This window comes from Salminus brasiliensis, chromosome 9 (genome assembly GCF_030463535.1).
Source record: "Salminus brasiliensis chromosome 9, fSalBra1.hap2, whole genome shotgun sequence".
Lineage (NCBI taxonomy): Eukaryota > Metazoa > Chordata > Actinopteri > Characiformes > Bryconidae > Salminus > Salminus brasiliensis.
This window is the reverse complement of record NC_132886.1, coordinates 29,861,608-29,880,071: the sequence shown is the minus strand read 5'-3', so window position 1 is coordinate 29,880,071 and position 18,464 is coordinate 29,861,608. Positions and strand designations below refer to the sequence as shown.

The following is an 18,464-nucleotide window of genomic DNA, read 5'->3' as shown; positions in this document are numbered from 1 at the left end:
ATGCTGATGTGGAGATTTTTGTGTGACCGTGACAAGGTATATGTACCTCCATGCCCTCCGTGTGTCTTGCAGAGAGCCTGGTACGCTCTAAAAGCATGTCACATTTCGTGCCTGGAGGGTTCACAGCGCTTCACGTTCTCGCTGTCTGCCACCTGTTAGTGTTTGACTGCTGTCAGATGGCGGATCCTGATAAGATGCCACCGCATAGCACAATGCATGCATGTTTATGCAAAATGACTGTCTTGGTGCATGGCTTGGCTGTATTGTTCCACACCAGCTGAATCGAGGAATTGAACAGTCAAGAGAGAGACTTTGACAAGGGCCTACACAGCTGGCTCAGAGCATCTCTTGTGGAGTGTTATCGGTACGCAATTGTTAGTCTCCTAAAGGAAGTACTTGTGTGTGTGTGTGAGAGAGAGGAGTGAAGGCTAGCCTATCTGGTCTGACCCCACAGAAAGGCTACTGGATCACCAACTGCTGGAAAAGTTAATGCTGGCTATGTCTTGTGGAGTCCAGGCTTCAATGGGTCAGAGCCGTCTGGGTGGCTCAAGGGGGATATACACAGTATCAGGCAGGTGGTTTTAATGTATTAAGGAGAAGCTAACATGCTGTGCAGCTTCACGGGGTCATGTTTTGGAGAGTTTTTACACAGAAAGTGGAAACGTTTATTTTTACAAGGTGGTGTCTGAGAGGAACTCTGTAATGGGTTGGTACTTGTACCACAGCAGAAGTGCGAACAGCCCATGTTTGCGTCTGATGTGCAGTAGGGTCGCTAGTCTAGCACCTACCACATCTTTCAGACATGTGTGAATGCCTACTGAAGCTATTATTATTTCTTTAATATATATATGTAGTAAACACTTTCTTAACAAAAGCAAAGGTTCCGAAAGACTTCCTGGCCTGGACGTACGATTGTAAGAAAAACCTTATAGTTGGTGTAGAACCTTTACCACGTTATGTGGTGGGTCTTTAGCCTCTTAAACCCTAGGATAATGAGTCTGTTATTAATACTAAAGCAGAAGCCACTGTATCACTTTTTTTTGTGGAGTCCCACAGGGTTCTATATTAGGGCCTTTGAAACTGATATAAATTGCAAAAGCAATGAAGTGTGGGCTGACTTACAACGTTTTAAAGGTCAAAGGGGTTGAACTTGGGTTGTTCTTGGATGCACAGTAGGCTAATAATGTGGATTTTGAGAATCATCTGCATTAGACTGGTCTGGTATTCCAAGCAGATGTTGGTTGATGTTTTAATTAAAACTCCAGAAGAGCAGAAAGTTTAGGTGATGCTGGACTACTGCCTGCATTTTATTCATTTTACTGTTCATATATTTCATATTTTGCCCCACAAAATCAGTGCACCCCAACAAAATATAACGTAATGTTCTCAAATGCATATAAAACTTTGCATACATAACTAATACACTGTTTTCACATCCCTCTCTTTCTTGCAGAAGTACTGATGTAGAGCTTTGCAATATGACCGTATGCCAATATTCCGTTATGGTGATCAGTTCCTTCACATTGTGCTCTTCTGAGCATATCATGGGAGCTTAAACACAGAACACAGCTAGAACAGTTTCACAGGGCCGAATGCAGCAGCCTTGTGAAATGGGACATGCTGAACAACCGCAGTTGTATTTCTTGTGTTAGCTTCTTGGCCCTTCGACTAAAATCAAGTCTAGCATCAGATCTGATCTGATCAGTTACAATACCATTACCACTCACTCATCTACTGCATTCTCTTCACTGGCTTCCTGTAGATTTGTAAGACCTTGTGCTGGCCTACAAAGCCGTAATACTACAAATGGACCAACACCTAATCCATAGCTAGCGCTCCTCGAGCTTCCGGCCAACTTGACCCTCCATCGTTACAGATGCATGGAAAACAAGCATGTACACTCTCCTCTATCCTGACACTGAGGTGGTGGTGGAATGAACAGCCGAGTCGCTGGCTGTCTTCAAACCTCAGAGACCCATCTCTTTCAAGAGCAGCTCTTTCAGCTCTTATCTTGCACTTCTTAAAGCCTGTGCATGTCTCACTTTGGCATACAGGTACAGTGTAGTGCTTAGGGGTGAGCAATATGGCTTGGAGATCGCTGACCAACTGCACGTTTTATTACATTAGTCCAGTTTAATTCATGTTTAAAAGTGCAGCAATATTAGAATTTATGTCATTGGACTAAGTGATGGATGGTGTTTGAATAGTTTTGAAGAATCAGGCGCTGTTAAAATATTGATTTATTCTGTGCATTGTAAAAATATATCAGTTAAAACATGGTGATACAGTATGTTTACCATATCGCCCACCCCAGTATTGTGCATTTTTGGAATCTAGTTATCAGTACTGACTTTTGTCTTCGGCAGTGTCTTTGGACTCTCTGTTTTAGTCCATTCACACTGGCTAGGGTGGACAACTAAGCCTAAGACTCAACTGTAAGTTGTTCTGGATAAGAAAGTCCATGTGCTCATGGTATTTGACAGTCCCTTTAAAGTTTGCCTTTGTGAAATTGGGGTGTGTGTACATGGACAGTGCAGATTGTACAGATAACAAACACACACACACACATACAATAGCCAGGGACCAACTATGTTGCTAGTAGACTGTATAAAGTGGTTCAACCATTCAAAAAAAACTCAAAACAACTTCCTGTGGTAACAAGCAGCTGAACTGGGCTTATTCAACTCAAACACATAATTAGCATCAATTAATGGTTCATTCAAAGAATTTGAGTTAAATGAACTCAAGTTCAGTTGCTTTTTACCGCATGAAGTGTTTTGTTTTTGGTGGTTGAATGGATGAACCGCTCTGTACAGTGTATGTAAACTGAACATACTGTAGGGCTGGGCAATATGATGCCATTTTATCAAAATTGCAATACATTTTGTTATCGTAATGCACTATACTTTTCTGAGCATATGGTGGATATGGTCCATGCTTAAAGAATGCTGATTAACTGCACATTTCTGTGATTTTCAATAGAAATCACTGTACTTGGTATGGGAGAGTATTGACGCATTTTGTCTGCATGCCAAAACATATCACGATAAATATTGTGTATGGTGAAATAGTTTTTAAATATAATGCTATGATATTATCATATCACCCAGCCCCAATGCACAGTGTTTTCATGACCGTATGGGTAAGGTGGGACCTGTGGAAACCCTTGCGAATGTGCTAGGATTCCATTAAGGCCTAGATGAATGTGGAGCCCCCTGCATGTTACACATACCATAATACCAGTATGTGTCTAATGGGCTGTGACTGTGTGGCATGCAGAGTGTGCGAGATCTGAAGTGCATGAGTGAAGACTTTTGCAAAACGTGTGAAATAGTCTCGCTCAGTTCAGAAGTGTTGCACATGTTCTTGTGTCTTAAAGTGTTTGGTGTCATTTTACTGAAGTGCAGGCTTATTGAGTGTTAGGACGACTGGTTTGCTGGTATGCTTATAAATGGCCATGTCAGTTGTATGTCCTGCAAGTGTAGCCTTATCAAATCTGCCGCTCCATAAAGTGTTAGGAAATGTTCTGTTTGTCTTTTTCTTTTACTTCAGTCATTTATTGAAAGACTGCAAAGTTCCAGTGCTCACCCCAAAAGCCACTGCCCAGCCTTTTTTAAAATGTGCGCAGCAGAGCAGCTTTTGGTTTGACTCAGTCTGGCTGGAGAGGAAGAAGCCAGGGTTTCGGAAGACACTGTGTGTTTTTAGCCAGTGTGGTTTCACAACTCGGCTTTCTTTTATGACCCTGCAGTCTGTGTGCAGTTTAATAAACCCACAAACACAGCGCCGTAGTTTAATTAAGCACAGAGCCATGCCCTGACCTTTTAGATACCCTTTAAACACTGTTCAGTTTTCCGACCTATCAGCTTCCATTTTTGCCTTTGTTTTTTTTTAGGTAATTTGAATCTGCCAGTACTTTAGACGTGTCAGAATTTCATGAAGAAGAATGGACCAATAGAAATGCTCCAAAATGACGTGGACATTCTAGTCTGTAATGGATACGGTAGAAAACGCTGCATGCTAAAACGTTCAAGTCCCATGCCATGCCACTTTGCCATCAGTCGCCGGACTCCAAGAGAGCACAACTGGCCGTGCCCTCTTCCCCTCAATGCTCTTATAGCGATGTTAGCCTCTTATAGCTATGTTAGTACAGGCGTCTGTTGGCTGGTACGGTGGAGTGGAGGACCTGGCACTCTCTTCCGAGTGTGTCTGCTGCCTGGCGATGATGCATCAGTAGCAGTTTGAAAAAGAGGCGGTGACTGGCTTTGCATGTATTGGAGGAGACATGTTCTGTCCTTACCCTTCTAATGTCAGGAGAATTTTTTTTTAAAAAAGGGCCATACAAACTCTGGTGTATGTGATCAGAGATTAAAATGGTTGTCCAGAAATAGGGTGCTACCTTTGATTCCATAAAATTCCATAATAGAGATTTATGAAGAACCTTTGATGAACCCTTGATGAATCTTTTGACCTTTTAAAAGGTTCTTCACACTCCCAAACATCTATTACAAACATGGCTCTTCTCTTGCTTTGCTCAAAGAACCTTCCCAAGCACCTTTATTGGTGAGAGAGTACATTCCCGTCTAAGCTGGCCTAACACCAGTCTTGAACTGGTCCTGGAGGCCCACCGCCCGGCACTTTTTTATGTTTTCCCTGCTCCCGACACACCTGAGACACACGAGATTGTTGGAGAGTTGCTTTAGTTGAGTTTAGTCTCAGGATGTTCTGGTGAACGTCTCAGTGTTTATCTTGATCTTTAAGTTTCAGTTGTATACTTTCTGTAGATCTTCCATTTAGGCTTCCATCTCAGACGTTTTCGCTAGGGAGCTGAGTGGATCCCTGTAATCCCGTCTGGTTGCAGGCGTGTGTCTGTGTGTGTGCATGTAGTCTAGGTGTGTGAAGAGTAATTAGTGATGGTGTCGGGGAGAGAAAAGCAGAAGTGAAGACGGCAGAACTTGTGCAGTCACGCCGGGGGAAGCATGTTCTCACAGGCCCAAGAGCCGTCCTGTTCCTGCTTGTGGCATTTTGCGCTGCAGCTTAGTGAAGCGGGTGGAGATGGCGGTGGATCGGACAGTTCCACTTGTAAATAATGTAGACGTCGGATTACTACATTAACAAAAGGTATTGGGACACCTGCTTGTTTATTGTTTCTTCTGAAATCAAGTGTATTACAAACAGTAACTACTAAAAAAATGTCTATTGTCTAGGCAAGACTTCCTATGACAACAGCTATTTGAGGTCACGATCTTGGTCCAACTCATCCCCAAAGTATTGAATGGAGCACCATTATTCCAGAGAACACAGTTTCACTGCTCTACAGCTCAATTCTGGGGGGCTTTATACCCCTCTAATGCAAGCCTGGCATTAGGCATGGTGCCAATAGTGTCAGCAATGGGTGCAACTTAAAGTAGCTCAATGCAATCATTAAAAGGGGTGTCCACAAACATTTGGACATATAGCGTATGAATGGCCATTTCAGGTAAATGTAATAATGGTCAAACGGTATTTAAAAGATTCCCTCCCCACATGCAGCCGCACAACTATTGTACTGTTACTGTACCATATAAAGCCAGATACAGACCACATCCATATCAGATCCAGATACTTCATCCAGATACTTCATCAAAATATAACTCCCCTCTTGGTTAGCAAAGCAGGTTCATAAACATGAGAGTTAGACGATGCCAAACGAAAGTTATCATCTCTTTAATCTTTATTTTCTTTTGTACTGTCTTCTGTGCATTACAGCACACTGCGGTGTGAAGGAAACCACCCGAACACCAGTCCTCAGCTCTGCACAGTCAGAAGTATAAGTTCCTTGAGAAACTTTTAGTTTTTTTTTTAAAGTTTAAAACTGTGGAGGAACCTCTTAAGATGCTTTGAGGTACTCTTTTCTTCTTTTCTCCTCCAAGCATTTTAAGAGGTTTCAAACTTTAAACCCCCCAAAAAAGTTTCTCAAGGAACTTAATTTTTAGTGCTTTGCACTTCTTTGGACTAAAACAGCATACAATTGGCTTTCGGCACTACCCTGGAGTGAAGTGTTTGGGCTGGAGTTCATACATCTTATTCCACTACTCTCACTCCTCTTCCTTCGAAATTTGTTCGTAAGTTCATAAAACCACAGTGTTCACCAATCGTGTCCTGTGTTCATATGCCAGGCTTCAGTCCCCAGTGAAGCCACAGCCATTGATAGCTGGAGAGCATTACTGGCCTCACTCTCTCTAGGTGGGTAGGATTTTGCCGTCCTAGCCAGTATGAGTGTCTGTTAGCTGATGTAACACAACTGATAGTTAGTATCCTCAGTCAAGCATGATCATGCCCGGTGACATTGCATTAGAGAAGAAGTTAAAAGGAGGGAGGAACACATGCACATGCTGGCCTTTGGCCTTCACCCTCCCAGAAATGTGTTTATTCCGATACTGGAAATTGTGGTATGCTGTTTGTGGCCATTTGAATTACAGTAAATTACACTTATGAAGTATTGAGGGGCTAATCATTTTTATACGGGGTGGGTGACTGTAGTTAGGTCTCAGGCAGGCGAGTAATCACATCCTATGTGGAGAACAGCAGTGTTGGTCACTGTGCTATACCAACCGTTATACTATTATAATGCTGTAAATGATTATAATCCAGTTTTGTTTTTAGTGTGCATGCGGTACAACCCTGAGATATGAATTTCCTGCAGCCTGCACCTTCTATACACTGTACACACTGCTGCTGTACCAGTGTGTGTGAATTTCCTGTATTATTTGAGTGCAATAGGGCAGACCATGCCTCTTCTGAACGAACACAAACACTTCCTTTTTACCTCAAAGTGAAGTACAGTAGCTGATAGCTTACTGGATCTAAAAGTTTGTCCTTTTCTAATATTCAGAATATTAACGGTTTTCATGGATGTTCATGTTTTTTCATGGAGTTTCATGTTTTTTCAAGTTTATGAGATTAAAAGAAATACAAACACAACCATATGCTGCACACGCAGCACCCAGCACTGTAACTGAGAACTCCTGTCTTAGTATGTTCTCGGACAGGCCAGAACATGTTGCATGATCATGACATGCAAAAGCGCTGGCGTTTAAAAAGTTTTCGTAAGGAGGAGCTTGAAAATCAAATATGCCTTCAAATACTTAGATACATAGATATATAGATTAAGGAATGATTCATCTGAGAATATCTGTAACATATTAAGCATTATTCAGTGTAAGCATGGCCTAATCTTTAGGAAAAATGCATAAGTCTAATATTCTAAAATATAATAATAATAAAAAATGGATTTGGCCAAGTCACATAAAAATGCATCCAAGCCTCATTTCAACCAAATACAAATTCTATCACTTAAGGAGGTTGTCTGAGACACATTTGAGCCACATTGCAGCAGTGTAAACACACCCATCTCTCCAAGAGACTTTCAACACCCAAAACCACTCCCAGTACACCCTAAACACCAGTTATAATTGCTGCACAATGAGTTAAGTTGCATATTCTGTCCCACACAGCATTTTAGTCTGACTAACCAGAGACATATTTGACTACCAAGTCTAAATGCATGTGGTTAAACTCTTATCAGGATACAATCCAAAGACTAATCACTGTTTAACCCAATGTTCAATCTCTGTTCAGTCACTGTGTTTTGTTGATTTTCCTGTAAAGGCGTGCACATCTTTTACAGCAAACAAGTGTGTATATATTATTCATCAGCAAACTCTGTAGAGTAATTTCTGTGTTTTAATTAATATAGAGTTAATATACACTAAATGTCCAAATGTTTGTGAATACCCTTTCTAATGAATGCACTCAACTGCTTTAAGTTGCACCCATTGCCGACACAAATGTGCAAATGCACACAAACACAGCTTTTGCACGGGTATTGCCAATAGAACAGGACTCTCGGGAGCAGATGAACATTTACATTGAAGGCATTTAGCATACTCTGTTAGAGATCTCTTCCAGAGCGACTTACATAAGTGCTTCACTGTTTACTCAGAAAATGCCCTTAGCCAGTTTGTATTGGCTAGGATCCAAAGGATAACTCTTAGAAGCTTAGATACTACTGAATACAAAAGTCAGTATGGAGACCACAATACTCTGCACTACACTTCGCCCAAGTACTCTTGGAAGAGATGGGTCTTCAGTCGGCATGTGAAGACAGCAAGGGACTCCCAAAGGTTCCACCCCTTCGGTGCCAGGACATAAACCTATTGGCACCATGCCTAATGCCAGGTATGGTCTACAGACAAAACACGTTTGTGTGATGGAGTGGTTTCGTCACACTGAGGCACACAAACAAAATGATTAGCTTTCAATAATACCATAATAATAACATAATAATCTTAAAAATAATAAACTATTACCAAATAAATGTTTTTCTTAATAAATCGCATCTCAGTAAATTATCATGTTAGTCAGTGCAGTGCTAAATATGTAGCAAAAAATATGTTACTTCTTGAGAAATAGTATCTTCTTACACATTATGTTAATGCTAAATGCATCTCATCAAATATTGTGGACATTTCACCCCTGTTTTGTAGAATAACTAAAATAGTTATAATAAATAAAATAATATTATAAATTATTATAAATAAAACAATGCCGTTTTGATAGTAATGCCCTAAATTTGCATCATCAGCAAAGCTGGGCAGGTTTACAGCTGTAAAATAATATTAACATCATAGAACCTTAGAGTGAGAGTGAAAAACCAGTCCTGGAATTGGACAGTGTTTGTGCCTTTGTGTCAAACATAGCAAAAATACATGAAACGAGCAAAGGATGACTCGCCACAATATTGTCTGACGTGGTGGTCTCTGGTGATGGTCTGCCACGTGGCTAATGGTAGTATATGACTGCGCAAGAGGGGAAAGTCTTAAGGTGTTAAAAAAAAAAAAAGAAAAAAAAAGTGGGAACCACTGAGTGACCAGAGTGACCAGAGTGAGTCAGAGTGGTGAGGGTGCCGCTGGCCGTCCTGCTGCTGATTTGCTTTCCATCACCTGAGTTGCTGCAGGGAGGGGAGTTGGTTGAGAAGCTGAAGAAAACCAGAATGACAACCACAGAACCACCACAGTCCAAACCAAACACTCACTACACCAGACACTCCATCACCCCGTCTCAATGCTGCAAGACAGTAGCTCAGTCAGTCACAGAAATCTGTACACACAGGCTGGTAACATGTGCATGCTCTTCAGCACTGTGATTGAACGCTCTGCTTTCATTTCATTAGGATAGAAGCAGTCCATGATTTGGAGCTTCTTTTCAGTCTCTTTCAGTCCCTAATTCTTATGTGATGACCTACAGCTTTGCAAGGTCTCTCCTAGATCTTTCACAGAAATATCTTTGATCTGTCTTTTTTCCCCCTGGCAGTACATGATCTTTCCTCCATTTTTCCAAGGCCTTTCCTCAATTATTCCTCAATTATTGTCCAAGCTTCTGAAATCTTTCATAGATTTTTTTATGATCTCTCATGTCATGGCATGTTCTTTCCTAGATCATTACATGTTTATATTTTGATTTATTGAGGTTTATTTCTTATATTTTCCCTTGCTCTTCTGCCTTTCTTCAGTCGCTCTTCTAGGTTTCTTCGATCGCTCTTCTGCCTTTCTTCAGTCGCTCTTCTAGGTTTCTTCGATCGCTCTTCTGCCTTTCTTCGATCGCTCTTCTAGGTTTCTTCGATCGCTCTTCTGCCTTTCTTCGATCGCTCTTCTGCCTTTCTTCGATCGCTCTTCTGGGTTTCTTCGATCGCTCTTCTGGGTTTCTATGATCGCTCTTCTGGCTTTCTTCGATCGCTCTTCTGCCTTTCCTTGATCGCCCTTTGGGCTTTTCTCGATCGCTCTTCTGGCTTTTCTCGATCGCTCTTCTGGCTTTTCTCGATCGCCCTTTGGGCTTTCCTCGATCGCCCTTTGGGTTTTTCTCGATTGCTCTTCGGGCTTTCCTCGATCGCCCTTTGGGTTTTTCTCGATTGCTCTTCTGGCTTTCCTCGATCGCCCTTCGGGCTTTCCTCGGTCGCCCTTTGGGTTTTTCTCGATCGCTCTTCGGGCTTTCCTCGATCGCTCTTCGGGCTTTCCTCGATCGATCTTCGGGCTTTCCTCGATCGATCTTCGGGCTTTCCCTAGTCACCCTTGAATCTTTTTCTTAAATCAATTCTTGATCTTTCCTTTGATTTTTTTTATGTCTTTTGGCAAATAGTTTAGACATCTCCTTGTTCCTGTTCTCCTTGTTTTACCACACCCATTAACTAAATAATGGGCTTCTAATAAACTGATTAAGTGAATCAGGTGTGTTGGGAGCGATGGAAAAACACCAAAAATGGCAGGGCATTTGGCCTCCAGGACCAGGGTTGAGAACTACTGTCCCAAATCATTCCTAGATCAGTCTGTCATTTTAGAAACATCTACAGAAAGTGGGGGTGGTACATAGGACTGACATACTGAGTTCGCTCTTAGTACAGTTATATAATACCTGAGGCCAAATGTACTTTATATTACTGAAAGCATTAATGCTTTTGAATAGGAGTGTAACTGACTAGACCGTCTACAGCTCCCCTTTGAACAGTGAGCGCTCTTTAGTGCTTACTGACTGCTGTGACCTGAATGATCCATCAGGCTGCAGTGTGGGAGTTCATTTTTTGTCCACCAAGGGGCAGTACAACCTCACCAAATGCATCTCCCAAATAATGTATGTAACACCCCACCTCAAAATTGGTTGTGTCAAGCTACAATCTTGAGACTGGACGATATATTCAAGGTTTGGCTTATTTTCAAGGTCACACACAGCAAAGAGCTCAGTGTCACGTTTTTAGTTTGTGTTGCCTCATTGTTACATTGCAGTGATTTCAGACAGCGTGACAGGTCTGAATGACTTCTGACACACTGGGATTCAAATCGGGTCTTGTGAGCCGTCACCTCAGAGCCAAGCCAGCCCTGGAGCTCGTCGCTCATGGTAGCAGTGTGTGTGTGTGTCTGTGTGTGTGAAAACTGGGGGAGGGGGAAAAGGGGGCATCTGTACGATGGCATTGTATCTCTTTGGCCTGGGGGCATGAGCGTGTCCTCTGTAGCCCTGATCCCATTGGATTGTGGGTGGTGAGGGGGGTGGGGGGTTTGAAGGGGCCATCGTGGGGTTCATCTAAAGTTCAGATGTGCTTCCAGGCAGGTTATTCGAGGGAGACGAGGCTCAGAAGCAGGAGACTGTTTATGTCTGCACATCTAAAGCTACACCATCTGCCTGGAGCGGGATATTAAAACATAAGGCTAAAAATATGCTTTGAAGTGCATAGAGCGGGATTTAAGCTGCAGCACTGTCGGCCTGTGAGAACGAAATTACAGGTCGTGGTGTTGTTGCTAGGTTACAGGTAAATAAGGTGGGCTTGGGGCTGGGAAATGTATTGTCTGCATCAGTAATGGTGTAAACACAACCGTATTTATTCGGATGGTTAATGGCAGTGAATGTATGAGTGAATGGGTTTGTGCGGTACACTGCAGTAAACCAGGGCCCTGTCCAAAGGGTGTTCCTCCCTTGTGTCCGGGTAGGCTCCACAACCCTGACCAGGTAGAAGCAGATGGGATGATGGATGGTTAGTGGCGTGGATGGATAACAGAAATATGGTAAATTGCAGTGGATGTCATTCATGACGGTATTGACAGAAAAGTTTGAGTAACATTTAACATTCCCTCAACCTGGTACCAGTAAGAGTAGTAGTACTCATGAACCACACGTTTATTATCTTTTAATAAAAAATAAATAATGATAAAAGTAATAAACATATAATTCAAATGTTAAAAAAAATGATGTTCAGTGTTGTTCAGTATAATGAAGACTCTGATATTATTAGATATTAATACTCTTTATTCATAGTTATGCCCATTTTATGTAAAATATTGCATAAAGTTAAAGATTTATTTCATTATTATTTATTTATTTAGCATTTTACAATGATCTTAACATTTCTTTTATTTATTTATTTTGTGTTTTCTGTATTGCCTGTCTCCTACTGGTTATATGAACCTGTGACTAGCTCACTACACTCAGTTCATATACTTTTCTGCAAACCAAACATTATTGGTAACCGAACTTGGGAGTGGTGGTGTATTTGGAATACACTGGGATAATGGACTTGATTAATATTACAGTATTGCCCAGGCCTACGTTGAGTGATGAGTAAAGGGATGACATTCTTACATGTGGTCAGAGTAACAATATCAGGACATCTCTGTACTTACAGAACACCTCTTGGTCAATCACATTGCCAGGCTGGAGCTAACTGTGTTCTGATCTTCTCATCAGAAATCCTGGATCTTAGACACTGTCCTCCTTTAAGTGTCGGAAGACTGCAGGATTGATGGACTAACAGATTGTTCTGAGTATTGAAGGCAGTGATGAGGTGAATGAACGAGGGCAGTATGAGATGACACATTTTTCATCACTTGCACTTCACTTGGGCGGAGTCTCTCTCTCTTGCTCGCTGTCTTGCTCTCGTACTCTCTCTCTCTCTCTCTCTCTCTCTGACTCATTGCTGATGCTGGGAGGCAGGGCTAGAAGATTCCAGAGTTACCCCTGTAACTACAGTTGACCAGCACTGCCCATCTGTTTTCCCTCTCCATAGCAGCACCACGCTCCTCCCTGATTCCTTCTGGGTGTAACTCGCGCTGAGAAGAGCGCACGAGTGAGAGAGAGAGAAAGAGAGAGAGAGAGAGAGAGAGAGGCTTCCGGACACACACTCGCTGCCTCATCAGTACGTCACGCTAGCAGACTGACCCCTGCGGCAGCTCAGCAGCACAGAGGGGCGTGATTTAGGGGAAGTGATGCTGGGGGAAAATATGGAAATCAGGGATTCTGTGTGGGTTTTGTGTGTGTGTGTGTGTGTGTTTGTGTTTGTGTGGAGAAGCAGGACGATGCCAAAACACATTACAGCACACTAAAAGAATTGCCACTGCTGAGAGACGCTGACACCAGCATGAGTTCACTGCTGCTTCTAAAGAGTTGTAAATGAGCTGTCCTCAAATCACACATCCTCAGCAGCTCCGTCTTTAACAGTGTGGCTGCTTATGGAAAGACTCCGGTTTGAGACGTGCTGGGGATTAAGCGCGTATTGAACCACTTCTCCATGAATAATGTGATGCCTTCAGCTCTTAAAGCTGTAAAGCAGTGGAAGAGACGAACAAATAAGCCAGTCTATTTGAGCTTACTTAACACCTCAGCGTGGTTTTAGGCGCGGCTGTGACGGTTCAGAGACTCCGTTGGCATTATGCTGATTAGTGAGCTGTACTACAGGACGCTTCTATTGCTTGTTAAAATAACATAATGTAGCATTTTTACTTAAATAGCAGCTTCAAAAATGGCGATTCTCCACTGACCTGTAATGGGGAGAATGACATCTCTATCGTTGCTACACTGGGCCCAGCACGCCTCTGCAACTTTACCTATGTGACTCTTGTAAGGCCGGCGGGACACAAAAGCTGTGTAACGCTGTTATCATAGGATTTTACCCAAATATGACTTATATGTTGCTCTAGCGCCTCATGCTTCATTCACTTCAGATGCCGGCTCTAGATCTCTTGGCTTGTAAAACACATGTAAAGCGTGTCCTTGTTTTTAAGGGTGGCTCAAAGCACTAATTAGACTTCTCGACTGTACAAATGTTTGTAAATGTGTGTGACAGGACCCTGGAGAGTGTCCAGTGCAACGTAGTAAATTGTGCAACTGAAACTTTTACTCTGATGTTCCTTCAATCAATTTTTGAAAGAACAGAAGTTCAGGCCAAAGAGTTCTCCACCTTCCTACAGTCCTACAGCCTTATCTTAGACACTACAAACATACTTACGTTGAAGACGAGGTCGGAGGTTGTTAGTTAGTAGTTTGCTAGCAGACCGTAAATGACTGCTAACTATAACCCTTTTTGGCCCTGTTATGTAGTTATTAGTTATAATGGTAATTATTCAGTAAATACTGTAGACTGTAGGCAATACATACAGCAGATGGTCGATCAGTGCTGTTATTGGACTGAGAACAGCAGAAAATGCTGAATTGCAAATTGGAGGGAAATAAGATCCAATCCTTTAACAGACTGTATGAGAGCCTGGATCCATATAGGGATATATTTTAGAGGTGAAGGGGTATTATGATTATGGTGTGTGGGGTCATTTTCTACCCAATAAAATGTGCTTTGATTTGTTTTTCTTTTATTCTGTGTATATCTGTGTGTGTGTGTGTGTGTGCGCGCATGCGTGCGAGTGCTGTGGTGCCAGTAGGTCGGCTAAAGGCTTCGAGTGTAACACTAACGCAGTGTGGCACGGCTCTGAGCTGAATCTGGGTCAAGAGGGGCGCTGCCTCTCTCGCGCTCTCGCTCTCTGTGTCTGCACTGCACCAGCAGCAGCTCAGCACTGCAGAGCCCCGCCCCACCTTGCCTCTGCCCATGTGATTCCATTCTGCACCGTGTGTGTGTGTGTGTGTGTGTGTGTGTGTGTGTGTGTGTGTGTCTGTCTGTGTGTACGGGGGTGGGGAATAAAGGGCGGTGTCGTGTGCTCCACTGGCTGGGCTGTAGTAGTCGTAGTAGTATTTGTAGTAGAAGGGGTGGGCACGTGGACACACACGCTGTTCTCCATGCCGAAGCATGCTGCAGTGGAGGGGACAGCGTGTCTTCAGCGCGTCCACACCCAGAAACACTGAAGCTCTACACCTCTACACCTTAAGACACAGTTTCGGTGCACTGCTAATAGGATTTTGGGGGGTTTAAGAAAGAACCACCCACCCTCAAACACATCTATACACACACGTGTGCACACACACATGCACTCATTAATATCCCATCCTAGTAAGCATTTAGTAAGGAATGGTCTGCATCTGTTGCCTTGACTACAACCTCCAGAACAAAGTTTACAGTCTACAGTCCAGTGTTTTTCTTCTGCTTTCCTGCTTATGAGGCCTAATTCTGCACACATGCACCATTTAATACCACCATCTGAACAGAGCACAGGCCCACTCATTTCTCATGTGCAAGACAGCTGAGAATGGCTATAAAAAGATCTGAAGTATTTAAATGCAGAGCTTTTACTTGTCATTTATTTGTCACTACAAAAAAAGCTCTCCTCTTTTTCCATGTTTTTGAAACCTGCATCCCTTTCAAGTACAAGAGTCATTATTCATTTATTCATGTTCTTTTAAGGTGCTGAGCATTCACTTCTGTACTCCGGCCGCACTGCTATTGGCTGGCGACTTGTTTTTGGTTGAGAGGGCCGTTTTTGGCTCCATGGAAACAGCAGAATGTTGCGAGCCAATCACAGGACAGGGTGGGAGAGTTGTAGTCAAATGAGCTGAAGCCCCGGATTTGGCGTGTAAAGCTGGCAGAGGGCTTTGGGAGGCCCGGGACACACGCACACATGCACTTATGTAGTCCCTCTGGTTGCTTGAATATGCAGCACTGTGAGGGACAGCGAGGGTGCTGAGATTAGAACACACGTAGAACACACCTCCACACCGCCATACACACAGCGAGCAGTGTAGGTCAGTTTCAAGGAGCCTGCTTACTTACATACTTACTCACTTACTTTTACTGCAGTTGCTCAGTTTGCTGCAGTTAAACTTCCTCTTAAAGCAATAGTTGGGCCAAAAATCTGATGTATGGTGTTCCTCTTATCTCACATGTTGTCAATGAGCCAAGTCTGATCTCCTGTTTGTACTGGAGTTACGAGGACAATCTTGCCAGTGGGTTCAAGTTATGTCATGGCGTATTTTGTGAAATATAACATTTTATACAATAAAAAATAAATAATAATAATTATTATTAAAGTCTTAGTCAAACTAAGGCAGTTAAGCAGTAATGATGATGATGATGATGATGATGATAATGATTCTGTGTCCCTCCTTCTTCAGTACTTAATCAGAAGTCATCACATAAACCAACATCCTCCATTCCATCCATTATTATTATCGCCACGTCTCTGTGTCCTCCCTCTGCTTCAGTCAAGTCCAATCATACTCTCCTCTCTGACACCACAGTCACAGGTCACCAGCCCACCAATCAGAGACAGCTTTCCAGGTCTTTGTCACCAGACAATTTCCGAGGCCACCTCACCCGAGACAAGACGAGACAAGACAAGATTCCAACTGAGATTGAGTCTGAGACCGTTAGTTGAGTCTGAGACTGTTCGTTTATGACCGTTAGTCCATGACTGAGGCTGGACTGCAGTACTACAGCACTAGTGGTGTTGCTGCACAGTGCACTTTGAGGAACTTTGAAACTGTGGAAGAACCTCTTAAGGTTTTCTCCGTGTGTACTGGCTGTTTTAGTAGGGATGCACAATGATATTGCGTTCGTGTTGGTATCCACATAGAATTCCTGGGGGTTGGGGCGGGGGGGCATCAGGCATCAGCATCAGATGTTTAGATTGGGCTGATATTTCAAACCAATATTTGAGGATGTGTTTTGGAGACGCTGGACTACTTCAGTAAAATGCCTGCGGTTAGAATGGGCCGCATTTGTGAATCTGTGTAACACTCCATTTGTTTTTGTTTTTTTTATTTATAATTCATTGTCGTATATTCATTATTCATTTATTTATTCTAATTACTCTTGTTCTCTTCTTATTTTGCTTGTTTTGTCCCTAATTTCGACCTGAGGAGGATGTCTTTGAGAGGACACTTTGGTTCCTCGAAGTGTGTCTGTCTTGCTCTGAGGGAGTTTTCTAGCCACTGGTGCTTTTGGCTGGCTCGCTAGGGCCTTGAACCAGGGTTTCTGTACAGCTGCTCTGTGACACGCCCAGTTGAAAAAAGCCTGATACAAATATATTTGATTTAAATGAACCCTACTGACACAGTACATTTCTCTCTCATTTTGTGAACCAGATTCTGCATTTTGGAAGCAAACTTCTCTCTGATCGTCTTCATTTGGATTAAAAGTACATTTGTATAAATGTCCATATGAACTTCCTTCCACATACGCAAAGTGTTAGGTGCTTAAAGGGGCTTTGGCTGGACCGCTATTGCTGTTTTAGTCAGAGGTCAGCTGCAGCGGACAAACCGTTTTGGGGTTGTTTTGTTGCCTCTGTACAGCTTCCACTCTAAGGCAGAGATGACTCCTGACACAGGTGCCTGTTAACGCATTCGATTCACTGAACAGGAATGTATTCCTGAAACAGGAGGGGTCACTTCAGAGTTCTTAAGAATTCGTGCCAGAGTCCGAAAGATTGGAACAATTCCCATGAGTCCTCCACCCAAATTAACCATCATTTTCAGAAGTTAAGCAGTAGATAGAGAATGTTTTCTGTTCTGAATAGTGAGTGAGCTCATGACTGGACAGTGGGCGAGTGCAGAGTAGGGTTGTCCAACTCCGGTCTCAGGAGGCCTTATTCCAGGATAGTTTGGTGACTTCAGCTCAGCAGTCAGTTCCCATGTTTTGAAGATGTGATGGGGCAGAGAGTACAGGCCTCCAGGACAGTGCTGGACACTAGGAATTGTAGAGATATAGTGAATAGTGAGACCATGACATTGTGTTATGTTTAATGTGCATATCCGTCAATACTGTTACATAAATATCTATGTAAGAGTGTAAAAGTAGGACTAAATCCACATGTATTAGCATTATCTAGAACTATTAGATGGCAAATATTTCAGAACATTAAGCTTTTGTAGAGATACTGTTTAAGAAAGTACATCAGAAAATTGGACAATCAAATATTGCATAAATTAGACAAGTGTCTAATCTGACAAATATTGGAATTTGACAGATAAATATGAGATAAACGTCTAAATATCAGCCAAAAGTACTGAACAAGTTGAACAGTTACATAAATTGGAAATATCAGTCAAAATTGGATAAAAGTTTTAAAATATCGGATGAAGAAAAGCCCTGCCGATACAGATATGATTCCAATCTTATTGTGCAATCCTACTGGACACTACGGCTGGTGTGTGTGTGTGTGTGTGTGTGTGTGTGTGTGTGTGTGTGTGTGTGTGTGTGTGTGTGTGTGTGTGTGTGTGTGCGCGCACATGTGTTTGGTTTAGAGAGCATTGTTGCATATTGTCACTCTCCACTGCTTAAAACCGATGTTTGTGTGTGTGTGTGATCAGATGTTCATGCAGTACAGGTGGGACAGGTAGTGCAGTGTGGCTGGTCTGGCAGTGTTTACAGACAGTGGTACACTGGGTCTTTAACTACTCTAGATAAATGGCTGACCTGAACATATTGGTCATTAATCTAATTAATCTCACCACACAGCATTTACTTACATCCTCAGTGGGAGAAGACTGATGCATCACTAACCCATCTTCCTCTCCTCAGGTTTCTGATTGGACGGCATGGGGAATCTGATAAAGGTTCTAACGAGGGACATCGACAACAATGCTGGGAACTTCTTCCTGGATTTTGAAAGTAAGTGGATTTGGGTATATCTGCACTTCCAGAGACAGTCAGGTCCCTGCTATGGGTATTTGAATTTATGAACTATAGAAATATTTTTCATAGAAAAGCCTACTAGACAATAAAC

The 18,464-nt window shown here is 42.5% G+C and overlaps 1 protein-coding gene across 1 annotated transcript in view; it reads left to right on the top strand.

Annotated features, from left to right (window-relative positions):
- Positions 1-18,464, top strand: part of fam49ba (family with sequence similarity 49 member Ba) — a 44,267-nt gene that overhangs the window by 1,899 nt on the left and 23,904 nt on the right. Inside the window, exon 2 of the mRNA XM_072686926.1 lies at positions 18,260-18,349. Coding sequence (XP_072543027.1) covers positions 18,277-18,349 — 73 coding nt within the window. The 5' untranslated portion in view covers positions 18,260-18,276. The remainder of the gene's footprint in view (positions 1-18,259; positions 18,350-18,464) is intronic.